The sequence below is a fragment of the Eucyclogobius newberryi genome, unplaced genomic scaffold (genome assembly GCF_026437365.1).
Source record: "Eucyclogobius newberryi isolate DKJ021-1_F unplaced genomic scaffold, fEucNew1.0.hap1 SCAF_2, whole genome shotgun sequence".
Taxonomy (NCBI): domain Eukaryota; kingdom Metazoa; phylum Chordata; class Actinopteri; order Gobiiformes; family Gobiidae; genus Eucyclogobius; species Eucyclogobius newberryi.
In genome coordinates, this window is record NW_027315834.1 from 17,438,799 (window position 1) to 17,452,523 (window position 13,725).

Genomic DNA, 13,725 nt, shown 5'->3' on the forward strand with positions numbered 1-13,725 from the left:
CTTACTTAGGGGGAGGGGGAAACTAGCAGTCTGGACATGGATAATATTGGATTTAACTGTAGTTCTTGTTGGGTTGAGTTGAGGTGAGGTGGATTCAACCAAAATCTTGGATTAATCTACCTCAAGTTAAAGGTCAGAGGATCTTGTGAGTCTGGAAAGTGAAGCTCATGCCTCCAGATCAGTGGGAGTGATAAAATGCTTCTCTCCCCAGCACTCAGATCGCAGCAGAGCGTGTTGGAGCTTGCGAGTGGACCTGGAGGTGCTGCAGTGTTTCTCTGAAGCCACACCCAAACAGGAAGAAGTCACCAAGAATAGCTGACCCCCACCCAAGCAACTTCCCCTTAAAGACAGAACTGCTCTTCTATGCATTCTAAAACGTTGGTAATGAAATTGTTTCTTGAGAACCCAAATGTTTCTTTTACACCTCACACACTACTCCCTTTGCAGCTGCTTCAGTATAACTAGCACAAGTCAAATATTATGGCTATTTTTTTTACATTTTAACATCTAGTTAACATGTTTGGCCAAAATGCTTGTAAGCACATTTTGCTTGCCTCTATAAGATTACTTTAAGAACTTGAACCAGTTTGCAGAGAAAGCTTGAAATAGAGGTGGACAATATATACAAATTTACAAATAAATCCATTTAAAGTACAAAAAACTACAAATTGATCCTTTTAAAAATAAGAGTTACGTTGTAAACTTCTAAATAAGGTGATATTTCTGCACATTTGTCATTTTATAGACGTTTCACATTTGTCTGATAATTAAAACTCAGACTTTTAAAGACATGTTTTAACACATTTCTGTTGGATTGACATATCGTCAGACATTTTTTTATCAGGATACTCAAAAAAAAAAAAAAAAAAAAGGGAATTTTTGTCAACATTGCCCACCCCTAACTAGAAATTAATTTAGGTCTCAAATCAACAAAGTTAATTCCTTTAATGCTCAATATATTTGCCTGATTGTCCATTTTCTTTATCCTCTGGTCAACACTGAAGAAAAATTAAATCTCATCTCAACATCAACAAGCACCTCAGAATAAATTAGTTAACATCAAAGAGAAAAATCAGCATGTCAATGTTCACCCAAGCGTTTGCTGCCAAACAAACTCATCAAAAAAGATGTTGCTAAGAGACAATATAAATGAGCCCCATTTGTATTTGTTATTTTCCATCTGATGAAAATATCCAATCAGGGACAAGTGCAGACCTCCCAACAAAGCACAATTTAGCTTAATGTATTCTTGTGTATCACATTTTTATCAAACTTCTATTTCAGTGGAAACTACCTGGAGCCTCACATATTCTCTCTGGATCTCAGTACGCCTAGTAACTACTGTAGTTCATTTAACTGCAGACTACACAGCTAGATGAGGGCCCTGAAACAGTACAATCAAACTGAACTGGACCAAAGTACAGTAGCACGTACAACACAAACACAAATAAGTCAAGGTATGAAGGCAGGCAGAAATGGACTTTTATTTTACTTGGGCAAAAAAAATAATAAATTTTCCGACCAAACTCATCAGATGTTCACATAATTTTCTAAAACATTACACCCAAATAGACTCAGATTGGTCCACTAGGACAGAAACAAACACTGCCCAGAATTGTGTGCTCAATACAAAATTATGTGGCCTACTTTATACCTGTATTACTATGACAACAGCAACACAGTATAAAATAACGATCCGGTCAGAACTGGTCCAGAAGAGACCAGATCTCTTGTCTTCTTTCCCAGTATTGAGGGACTGATGGAAGATCTATCGACTCTGTGGACCAATCAGTTTCTTTATTCCCCCAACAGTGAACCTGCCACCAATGTTATCCCAAGCATCCTAAAGGCAGCTTACATCAACCGCAGCAAACAGCAAGCCCTCCTCCCATTGGTCACCAGTCACCACAGCCACACAGGCTCAATTTCATTGGTCAGTTTGGATAGTTCGCCAACTGCCAGTCAGTACGCAGCAGCCAATTACATCTGTTACAGTAGGATACCTCTGAAAATTAAAAAATAAAAAGTTGGCCATTTAAATGGCTTTGTAAAGAAAAAAAAAATGGAAGTTTCAAAGCCTTAGAATGAATGTGTGTTTTCCTGGAATAATCATTGTTCAATCTTATAATAGTTAGTTTATAAGAGCAGTATAACCAGTCATCTTCCTTTCATTCATAACGGTGGATTTCACTGAACGCATCATGGAACGATCACTAGGAGAGTGTGTCACTATAAGTATCTATGTGTGTGTCTGTGCGTGTCTGGATCCTGTCATTGAAACGTGCTGCAGGTTTGAAGCTCCAGCAGCTTGACGGTGCCATCTTTGCATCACTGAAATGTCCATCTCTTTAGCTGGTGTCCATGGACTCCATGTTGGCTGAGCTGGAGTCCCTCTGAATTGAGTCAAAGATGGCTGCCAGCTCCTGATTGGATGAGATCTGCGACTGGAACTCTGACATGAGGGGGGATTTCTCAGCTTCTGGGATTGTTAGCAGTGCAACGACAGCTCGCATGGCTGATCGCTTCAGCTCGTCCTGCTTCTCAAATTCTTGCTTCACAGAGTTTGCCTTCACCTTGAGAAGGAAAAAAGAATAAACTATAAACTAGTAGTCCAAAATGCATGCGGCTGCTTAATAAAAAATAATGCTTGTGCTTTATGATCACCTTTGTGGTGCAGGTAGCTCTCAGAGGTTCAACTAAACGGTCCAATCTCTGAAGAACAGCACTGGGGCAAAGAGAGGACAATCTGGCCAGCATAAGGAATGTCAGCATCTAAAAGACAAAATAGTTAGAACATAGTTAGAACATTTGTGTAAATGTATAAAAAGAAAATGTAATTGTCCTAATTGTCCAAGGTTTAGGAGCATAAACATTGTACGGACATTGTTTTTCATGTTTCATTTTATGGTGATAAAAATCAATGTATCCAGTGTATCGTTTACAAAGTATGGCCATATTTGCAATGAATGAGTGTTTTTGTGCACAGAGAAATAGAGGGGAAGTATGAGCCAAACTCAATCCAAATATACAATTCACAGTTTCACTGTGTTCAGGTTCAGTACAACATTCAAATGCCTGAGTCACAAAATAAATGAATTACAGTAATATAGAGCATTATTATGTTAAAAACAGTTCTGTGAATTAAAAGGCATTTTATTATGGCCAATGCCATCCCGACCAACATTTCTGTGACATCTGCGGGCGGGGCGTGTGACATGGAAGTGCACAGCTCCTCATTCAAACCTGCAGCTCTTTCACTCCTCCCTCCCACATCACACTCCACACGTGCACCCTATGTCCTGTTTGCATTTATGATGGCCTGTAGAGGCACTGCATCATGAGCAGCCATGAGTTATGAGCCTGAGCCAGTGTAAAAAACACTTTGTGAATGAGATCGTGAGTGTTGTGGCACTAACATCTTCCAAATGCGGTTCTAAGTTAAAGCAAAACTAAGTAACATTTTCACCTTATTAAACCATCACAAGGACTTAAAAGATGTTCAATATGTATTTTCAGGGTGTTTTAAGGGTCCATTGCTGTCTGAGCGGAAAACCAGTCTTGCAACATTTGCCAACATCGATCCAGAAAACCTGGATCTTTCATTATGTTTGGCAAAGTTAAATGTTTTTATATGCATTATACAGTCTTAATATGTAAACTTTTGTCTATTTTCTGACTGTTGTTTCTCAAGAGAGCTGCAGGGGGAGCTCTATTGCTAGAGTTACTTAGGTCTGCTTTAAGAGCAAGTAAAAACTGGTTGGCATAAGTATGGCATTAAACTTCTCCATCTCCATGGAAAATGTTCTCGAGCATGAATTTTAGCTTTCCAACCATTTCCATGGAATCATGAGGGTAATTTTCTACCTTCAGAAAGTTGCATACAGTTACTTTAAATAAAATAAGATGAACTCATATGAAACGGATGAAATATGTAGTTTGATAAAAATAGAGTAGCCCACCAGTGACAGAAAATCTATAAATTAAAAAGTTTTAAGTAAAATGTGAAACTACAATTCAGTCACAACAAAAGTACCACAAAATAGTGTAACTCAAGTCACATTTTTGGAATTGTCATATTGTACGAATATTACATTTTTAAGACCAAGTAAATAAGTCACCAGTAATTACAATTTCAAAGTTACTTGTTGAACACACTTAAGTTGTCAATTATTCTAACATGCATTCACACCGAGGACAGGATGCAGGCTGGTTTTAGACAACAGAAGAGAGGAATGTAGCAGAAAAGTGGTGAGAACACGGACACATCTCGTGTGTCAGTGTGTGCTGCAGTGACTCATAGGTCTGAAAGCAATGCATATTACCCTAATGTCACTTAAAACACCTACTTTAATGCTAATGTAACAAAGAAATATTACTATTTAAATCAAAGACAACGGTTTACATTTAATAAGCCCCAGACAGACACACCTTTTTGCACATGTGCAATAAACGGTAAGGGAATTAAAATTAAAAAAAATTGGAACTCGTCAGTCACCATGATCTGCTGTTCTCTCCAGCGAAACAGCATTCTTACCTTGATATCATAGTGATCCTTCAAGCCATCCTCTACATGGTTTAAGAAAGTGAAGATGTCTATCCGGTCCAAGCAGGAGTCCAACAGGGTGTACATGCACTCAAATGCAGCCTTTCTCAAGTCCAACCCGTCATCCACCGTGTGCTTAAACGGACCCATCTCCACCTGCAGACAAATACTGTTGTTAAATCCTGAATAAAGTGTAAATACTGTACTATTTCCACAAACATTCACTGACCTCTCTTATGAGCTCCTTTCTAACTTTGGTCTCATTGTAAAGCTGTGGTAAAACAGAGTCCAGCAGCTCTCTGATTAGACTAGGTTTATTGTGCGCGGCAGAGTTAAATGTGACAAGAGCAACGCGTCGGACATTCAAATCTGGATCCTCCAATGTCTTTAGGAAATCACCTGTGAAAAAGGAAAAAAAGCATGAAACAATTTAACACCTTTATCTATTCCTACCAAAACCCTTTGGCTAAAGTGCAAGTGCCTCCTAAGATAGAAATTAAAAAGCATTCTTATCGTTTGCATTTGCAAAAACATTCTCCCTCAATATTACATAGTAACCCTCTACAAAAATGTCCAATTTGACCTAGATGGGGTACACACACGTATAACAGTGCCCAGTCACTGGAAGCAAAGAGCAAAGAGAATTAAGCTTCTTGCCCAAAGACACAATGCAAGTCAGTACAAAAAAGAGGGAACTAAAATGACAATAAATATTGCTATAGCCAATACATACACGGTAATGTCTATTGAATCTATATATAATACAACTGTTTGAGACTCTTTAGGTTGTGTTACCTATGCAGTTTTTCAGCAGTGGATCAATAGGTTGTGGCTGATCAGAGATGGTGAACTTTACTGCTGTTACCACCGAGCTCCTGGCATATGAAGAACCTACAAAAGTGTGAGTAGTAAAAAGAATTACATCAAATGACTTTCCCCTGATCAAAGACAGTAGTCTTGTAGAGTGTGAGTGTGAGTGTGAGTGTGAGTGTGAGTGTGAGTGTGAGTGTGAGTGTGAGTGTGAGTGTGTGTGTTATAAAATGGAGTATTTTGGTATTTTACCAGATAACAAGTATCCTTTGAGGCGCGGGAGGAGGGTTTCAGGGTCAATTAAGGTTAATTTGCCCAAGCATTCAGCAACAACGTTCCTTGTTCCTTCCTCTTGACACTCGCAGTGTTTAAGCAATAGAGACCAAACAGACTCCACATATGGCTTTAAACCAGACACAGACGCTGAACCTGAAATAAAATACAAGTTAAAGCCATTCCCAAGAAACACTAAATGTGTTTACATCTTACTGATTATCTCCTTCAGTGAGTGAAGCAATAGATACTGTCTTTTTGAGGAGGAGATCTCTTGTAGTACAAAAGGCAAATACTCTGGGAGGTTTCCCACTGCAATGCTGCCCAATGCATAGGAAGCTGCAGACTTTACCTAATGGACCAAAACATTTACTGATTGTGAAACTTTGACCAAAAAGAAGTTATTCACTTCAAGGAATAAGAGGACTTTTTGCCAATTTGAGAACTCAAGAACTTAGTCCCTTATTTAAAAATGCGCATGCACACATTCACCCCCCACCCTCCTGTTATTTCCGAGAGGCTGCCTGCCATCCAACCTCGTGCGGAAGCACGCAAAAGCTCTGCTGCTACACGTGCGCTTGTTTATTAGCGCAACGGCTCGGATCACATCACATCTCTCGTCTCTGCAGATTTCAGTTTCTTCTGAGCAGCTTGAACACAGTCTTTCTCTGTCGTCATTTTTGTACCTTACAACGAAGGAACTCGCTAAACACACACCGGCATATCAACCACGCATGCGCAGCCAGAGAAACGTGCTGCTATCCTGGGAACGAGGCCGCAGGTGTGACGTGGCACGCAGGGAATGATTGACATGTGGGAGAACTACTCGGCTGTCCACGCCACGAGGAAATGAGACTCAGACTGTTCGCCAAAAATCCTCTATTATTCCTTTAAGTAACTAAAATAGAAAAAGTCGTTACCTCTTCACTTGAAGATGAAAAAGCATCCAGAATTACAGTCTTGAGCTCTGGTTGGCTGCTGAGGTCTACATGGTGTCCAACTTCACCCAATGACAAAAGTGCAAGTAATCTGATAGAATCAGTGGAGCGGCTATTTTTTACATCCTAAGACCACAGGAGACAATGAATTACTTGGAAGAGCAATACAGGTCATTTTACCGTCACTGCGAATTAAACAAAGGTTGTTACCTGAATGAACTGCCCAACCACAGCAGGACCTTCAGTGGGACAGGCCCGTGTCAGCGCAGCCACACATTTAGCAATAGAGCAGTATGCCTGTTTATGAGGAAGAGCTGTGGTCTGGGAGTAAACCGGGCCAGTTAACATCCTTAGCAAGTCCATATAACCCAGACCAGCAGTGTCAGTAGACACAAGAGCCTGACATCACAAAAAAACAAAGTTACAATAAAATGAGAAGTACAAAACCTTAAATTACAAAAAAGGTTTATACCTGATAAAAGTCCAGCATGGCTGCGAGGGCGCCACCTTGCAGAAGTGGGGATCTAACTAGAGTGATGAGCTGTTGCATTATGTTACCCCCAGTCAACTGTCCCAAAGAAGATGGGTGTGTTACTGCTAGTGTGGACAGGAAGCTTAGAGCCATCTGAGACACATGCATGTCACTCTCAGAGATCAGAGGAGGAAGCTCTGCCAACACGGCATCCACCATGACAGGGGTGACAGCCGAGCTACACAAAACATACACAGATGGCATGAGCAAGCAGAAGAGAGAGTAGGCCTTCGACTGAACACTATAGGTTTACCTGTAGTTTCTCAGCAGGATATCAAGTGCTGCAAGTGTGCAAAGCTTTAAGGCTCGCTGGTTCTTACGTAGGAATGAAGCAAGGATAGGAACTGCATCTGGTAGAACTGGTCTTAAATCAATTTTCAATGGCGATCCAGCAATCAGAGTCAGAGCTGAAAATGTCCACAAAAATTAAATTAACATTTATTTATTCCAAATACAGGGTAAACTGGTCTCCCAAAAGAGTCACCCACCTTTAACAGTTGTGAGCCGAGTAATTTCATTCTTCAGACGTTCCAAGAAGATCAATAAAGTTCCAGGAAGCTCCGCAGGGAGACGGTCACCTATGTGCCCAGGGCATGTAGGTCAGTACATGCCAACAATATTGCATACTTGCATAACATCACAAATAGGACTTTTTCTCACCCAGATTACAAATGATCTGCCCCATACAAGAGATAGCTCGTTCTTTAACCTCTTGGTCAATGTCAGCAGCTTTTAGGCGTTTAATTGTGCAGGTGAACAAGTCATTGATGTAAGGGGAAGGATCGAAGCGGTCAGAGCCTTCTGTATAGTTTTCTAAAGGTCGAATTACCTGTAAAAAATAAACAATACAACTGAATAATAAGACTCGAATACTGAAAAAACATACTTTAAAGATAGAACAGGTTTCCCAGACATATGTTGAAATAAAAAAAATATATAATACCCACCTTTACAAGTTGCTGAGTGACCAGAAGAGCTTCTGAGGTTATTTTATAAAAAGGATCTCCAACACAGGCCACAACCGGTGGGACCAGGGCAGGGACATGGGCATGGAAGGCGTGTGCAGGATGTGTTACCATGATGACGTAGAGACAGGCCAAAGCGTCAATTTTTAGATTGGAGCTGCTTGACTTATCATTCAAAGAAAATATTATGCCTGCAAAAAAAAGTTTTATCATCAATACCAATTGTTGGAAAGCATATTATTCTAGAGTCCATCCAATATACAACAAGTCTGTACTTTACCAGTTTTCATAAAATGTCATAGTGTCAAAATAGGACTGTTTGTTTAATGACCTGGTATAAGCACTGGGATGTGTTGAGTCAGGGCTCCAGGCAAAACATTCACCAACTCGGTCAGCATGTTAAAACAACACTGACGGGTTTTGACGCTTTTCTCCTTCAACTGTTTGTGAAGTGCTTTAACAATCATAGGAACCTACAGAGGAAGAAAGTGCTTAGAAAAATCATCTTAAGTTTTTTTCAACCCATGAACCTTGAGCGAGGTATTGTAATCAGATAATACCTGACTCTGTAGCATCGTCAGAGGAGTCTCCCCTTGTTCCATGGCATCGGGATCCGCTAACCAGCTTTGAGCTGGCCGTGTCTGCTTAAGCAATGACAGGTAGGCGTGGAAAACATCCGATTTTACATTCTCCTCTCTTTCCTGTAGACGGAAACAGAAAATGTCTCCTTTAAGCTCAACTTGAAACTTTTAATTTCACTTTTAATACCCAAAATGGGAATATTGAGGCATGGACATTTAAAAAAATCTAGAGTTACCTTGAAGCGACTGACGAGTGCAGGGGACACAGAGCGGTAAAACTCTGGCAGCATCTCATGACGAGTGGAAACAACCGCATCTAAACACTTAGCCGCAGCCCGTCGCACTTTCCAGCTCATGTCATCATCATCACTGTATTCATCATCACTGCCTGCAAAACACAGCAAAAACACAAATGACACCTAAAGGGAAAAAAATGTCGGCGCTTTGGAGGCACCATTTGAGGTAATATTCCACAATGGAATCAAATGCAGACTGATGTAGCCAGAATATGCTAATTTTCAACACCTGTCCATTGGGCCAATTTAGAGTTGCCATTTTACCTAACACATGCATGTCTTTGGACGGTGGGAGCAAGCCAGAGAACCCGGAGAGAACCCACGGTAACACGGGGAGGACAAATATGCCTTACTAAATACTGATATTCGCCTTATACTGGTAATTAAAAAAAGTAAAATTCAGATACACATCATAAACCAAAACATTTGTTGTGTTTTGGGTGACATCAGCAGCTCATGTAGCAGACCCTGAAGCATCAAAAGTACAAGCTTATGCATACTACAGTTCTAATGCTGTGTAAACTATACAGTAGGTGTGCTCATATAATGTACCTTGATAATCCTCATCGTTTTGTTCTGCATCCATAGCATTGTCATCTTCGTCCTCATCATCGAAATTGTAATTTGGATCATAGGTTAGGTAACGCAAGCAGATGGAGATAATGGTGGGAACATGGGGGTAAACTTCTTTAGGACACCTTTAGGAGAACAATACAAACAGATTTGATTCATATTCTAAAGAAAGTGTATTTATCAAGTGCATTACCTTCTGACAAAAGACTCAAAAGCTTGTATGCAGTACTCTCGAAGTTCATCGTCGTCAACATTACAAAACTTTACAACAAGCGGGATGATCTTCTCCAGATACTCCCCTGCACAAAAACGTTATAGCATTTTAGGAAGGCAATTTAGAAAACTTAGTTATTTTCTCCCATTTTGTATATGTTTCTTACCAATTCTGTGTCCAGCCTGTCTGCTGATCGCAGCCGTGCACTGAATGTATGTCCTGGTGGTCGACATGTTGTCGTTCCTCCCAAGTTCAGTGAGAAGGTGTTCAATAAGATCGATAAACACCAGATTTCCACACGACATTACGAGGTGACCCAGAGCCATAATTGTTCTCTGTTGTGTTGTATAAACAATGGAATGAGTGAAATTATCCTAAAATACCCGTAATTGTTAAAAATCTTACAAAAGTAGTCAAGAAAACACACCTTTCTTACGGCAAGTCTCGGAGAAGTTAGCTGAGGCAGCAGACAACCCAGGATAGAAGGATGAAAATTCACTAACAACCCTCCCTGTCTGTGTGAAAACATGTAAACAAAATGTATTTATTTATACAGGGGAGAAATCTCAATAACAGAACCTCTTTTTCACGAGTACCCGGTTGAATACAAATTCAACAGTAGCACGGAATAGCTGGCTAAAATGTCAGTAAAACAGTACGTTAGTATATAAAACACACTTGCACATACAATATGGAATAAAATCATGCAACGCAAGAACACTGGCATTGTAGGTAATCTTTAACAAGTGCTTTGAATTCATTCAAAAAGGCACGAGATTATCAGACTCATCTAAAAATCTGTTTAGTTCCACTAACAGAGAGCAAAGTTGCTGAAAGCATTTTTTCCTGACGTTGTGTTGACTCGGTGCGACTGTAAAATAAAAATGGTCTCAACTGATGAATACTTGATTTGACATTCAACATACTTAAATAATTACGCTAATACCAATGCAAGCCTTATTAACAAACAAAAGGCAGTGCTGTTCTCTTCTTGCATCCAATGATTGCCTTCCTACTTTAGAGTATAATTCAGTGGTGAGCAATTACACTATACGCGTCATACACGTGTCTCGATGTAAAATTGGGAGATGCCCGGCGAAAATAACATTAAAACGGCCCTGCACTCGTCCTGACAGCCCCCTTCGTACTAATGTCACACAGACAAATGCGAACATCAGAAACGTCTCTCCTCTCAAACGACAGCTTTGACAACGTGCAGTCAGAAACTCTTCAGACTTTGTGAGAGGCGGGGCAGAGGGCCGAACACACACACACACACACACGGATGTGTAAGAGTTTCTAACGAATAAATCTGACAAAAATTTATCCAAACTGCAGAAGAGGCAGAAACAGTTGTTAATGCAGTAAAGACACTCACACGTGGAATAAACACAGGCTAAATGCATCGAGCAGTTCACCTCTTATGAAGATCTGCCTAAATGTAACTAAAATACAAGAGAGCCTATATTAAACCCTATATGAAGTAAAAATAAGTTCCATAAATGCAATAAGGCAACAGTTGTGCAATTTATATATCATTTAAAACAACAATAATTCTAATTCATTATTTCCTTATTTTTTGTCACATAAGTGGGAATAATGACATTTTCATTATTTTAAGAATTGTAATGAAATTGTGTCCTGAATCGTGAATCAAACTGGATCATGAGATCCCTGAATCGTTACACTTCTAGAATCTAACATTAGATAAGGTTTAATATACACACAAACGATTACCTGCACAGCATGTCGGCCATGATGTCGAGAGCTTCTAGCTGAACTGAGACGTCTTCTTGTTTGGCAATAGCACTTGTCAAACGGCCCGTTATTTTCTTACATACACTTGCTGCTAATGCAGAACCTTTAAAAAGCATAGCAAATTGTTAAATTGATTTTTTTTTTTAAACTGAACATATACATTATATATTATAGTATTAAAAAAGCCATACACCGTCACCTCCAATTGAATGTGGCGTGTTTATACTAAACGCTACAGCCAACAATTTAGTTAAATATGTAATCTGCTGTTTGACATACCACATGTATAATGCCTGTTTTTTGTCATTGAATGGTGGGACTTCAATTTGAATAAATTAAACCACTTGCATTACATTTCAAGATAAGCAGTGCTGATCTTGCCTGGATGCAAATAGCTCTCTCTAAAATAAAATAGATCTTTCCTCAGACTATATCAGTGTTTTTGCTAAGGGGTTTTAGCATGGCAGGCCACCATGCTTCGACTGGTCACCGCCATGCTCAAAAGATACCGGCAGGTATTCAGATCACCGTGCGAGCGAGCGCTGTAGTACTACTGTACACTACAATTTTTTTTACTTTAAGTACTTTTCGCGACCGCCCGTACGGTTTGTCCCACTGCCATCCTTCAGCCTCAGCCCAGCGAGAACACTGCTATATCACTTGATTTTTCATAACTGGATACAAAACTCTGAAATTCTTTTCATACTTGCGACAGAAAAAACAAGCGGCTTGGACAGGTCTAATGCAGGCGAGTGGACAAAGCCATAAACTGCCCAAATGTGCAGAGTAAACTGATGTCCATGAGGGTCCAAGCCTTGAAATAATTATTTTTACGTCCCTGTCAACATGACAGGTACCAATCATTTGGTACCCGTCATGGCTAATTTTAATTCTGTGTGTTTTATTAATGTGGAATTTATTTGGCTTCATGCCGTCGCTGCCAACATTGTAAGACACAGTAGACACGGTGCTCTTTCCTCATCTCCACCTCAGTCACAGTGAAGCCAAGTGCTACATTAACTTCGTCATATTTCCTTGTCTTATTAGCTTTTGGGTGACTTTTGTTTGTTTCGTTATTAGGGATGTCACAATATTCATTTTAGTCACGATTATTATGAGGAGAAATATCACGATTTTACGATAATTCACAATTATCATAAAAACTTTTATAGTGTTGTAAGTATGCTTATTGGCCTCTCATTGTAGCTCTTTTAAGCATTATATAATTTATTAGTGAGATGATCTCCATGGTAACGCTCGGGGGAGGGGCTTGAAACTTTCCTTTGGCTCACGCCAACAACAAACAGATTTGTGAAGAATAAAAAAGAAAAACGCCCCCAATGTTTTGCTCAAAACGCAAGAATCACGCCGCAAAAACACGCGTCCACATGTTGAATGTAAACTGGACGCTTTGGTGCCGCGGAGTGAATGGGATCACACGCGCCCCCACTATTTGAGAAGGACTCCTCTAGCCAGCCACTGGCACAAAACTTAGCGAGATCATCATCAATCCATTTCTTGACAGTGATCGTCTTGAGTGTCCTTGCAACCGCTGTTTTTTGTTTGTGTTTGACAGCAGCAGCAGCGTGGCGTTTCTCAGCGCGGACATGCGCTCCGTTGTACAACTACAACAATCATTGTCGACTATAGTGTAGTGCACCCAGTTTGTGCATATGAAATCGCTTTGGGTATGTTCACCGCGCTGTTTTTGCCAATTAAAAATATATTACGGCGAAAAATTTGCATCAGTCAGTATGTCCGGAGCCTTGATTTTTGAGTCAGTCAAAACTGATTTTGGCGTCAGTCATTGACCGTGTCCGACCCGTTATTTCGAGGCTTGGGGTCACTGATGGAACTATACTATACAAACAAACTAAAAAACACAAAATTTGATTTACTGGAGATGCGTAAATTTACACTCAAAAGAGGAGGTCTCCTATTGGACTATATTATCACACTACAGTAGAATACAGTAGGCAAAACTAAGTTAACTGTTAAACATTGCAGTTTGTAGGGCAGGTCAACAGATCAAGATCGAGTCATGTGAAATTGTCAATTATTTGGGAGGGGTATTTTTAATCGTGAGATCCACCGTCCATCATCAGTCAGTAAAATCATGTGGGTTTGAGCAGTGGTCAGACTTTGGAGGAAGACATTTGCAGGACTGTGTCCATTCTATGGTGGAATTTGCCATTTATCAGACAAAACTCTAATTTATTTACCTGGTTTATGGTTAATCAAT

The 13,725-nt window shown here is 39.9% G+C and overlaps 1 protein-coding gene across 1 annotated transcript in view; it reads right to left on the reverse strand.

Moving 5' to 3' along the window:
- Positions 1-1,452: 1,452 nt before the first annotated feature.
- Positions 1,453-13,725, reverse strand: part of cand1 (cullin-associated and neddylation-dissociated 1) — a 14,786-nt gene continuing 2,513 nt past the window's right edge. Inside the window, exons 5-26 of the mRNA XM_072453874.1 lie at positions 11,463-11,586; positions 10,153-10,240; positions 9,892-10,060; positions 9,705-9,810; positions 9,491-9,636; positions 8,879-9,030; positions 8,622-8,762; positions 8,393-8,534; positions 8,044-8,252; positions 7,757-7,925; positions 7,585-7,674; positions 7,350-7,503; positions 7,037-7,274; positions 6,775-6,963; positions 6,547-6,690; positions 5,843-5,978; positions 5,606-5,782; positions 5,339-5,434; positions 4,773-4,942; positions 4,535-4,699; positions 2,665-2,772; positions 1,453-2,573 (exon numbers count right to left, since the gene is read on the reverse strand). Of these exons, the coding sequence (XP_072309975.1) occupies positions 2,349-2,573; positions 2,665-2,772; positions 4,535-4,699; positions 4,773-4,942; positions 5,339-5,434; positions 5,606-5,782; positions 5,843-5,978; positions 6,547-6,690; positions 6,775-6,963; positions 7,037-7,274; positions 7,350-7,503; positions 7,585-7,674; positions 7,757-7,925; positions 8,044-8,252; positions 8,393-8,534; positions 8,622-8,762; positions 8,879-9,030; positions 9,491-9,636; positions 9,705-9,810; positions 9,892-10,060; positions 10,153-10,240; positions 11,463-11,586 (3,338 nt within the window). The 3' untranslated portion in view covers positions 1,453-2,348. The remainder of the gene's footprint in view (positions 2,574-2,664; positions 2,773-4,534; positions 4,700-4,772; positions 4,943-5,338; positions 5,435-5,605; positions 5,783-5,842; positions 5,979-6,546; positions 6,691-6,774; positions 6,964-7,036; positions 7,275-7,349; positions 7,504-7,584; positions 7,675-7,756; positions 7,926-8,043; positions 8,253-8,392; positions 8,535-8,621; positions 8,763-8,878; positions 9,031-9,490; positions 9,637-9,704; positions 9,811-9,891; positions 10,061-10,152; positions 10,241-11,462; positions 11,587-13,725) is intronic.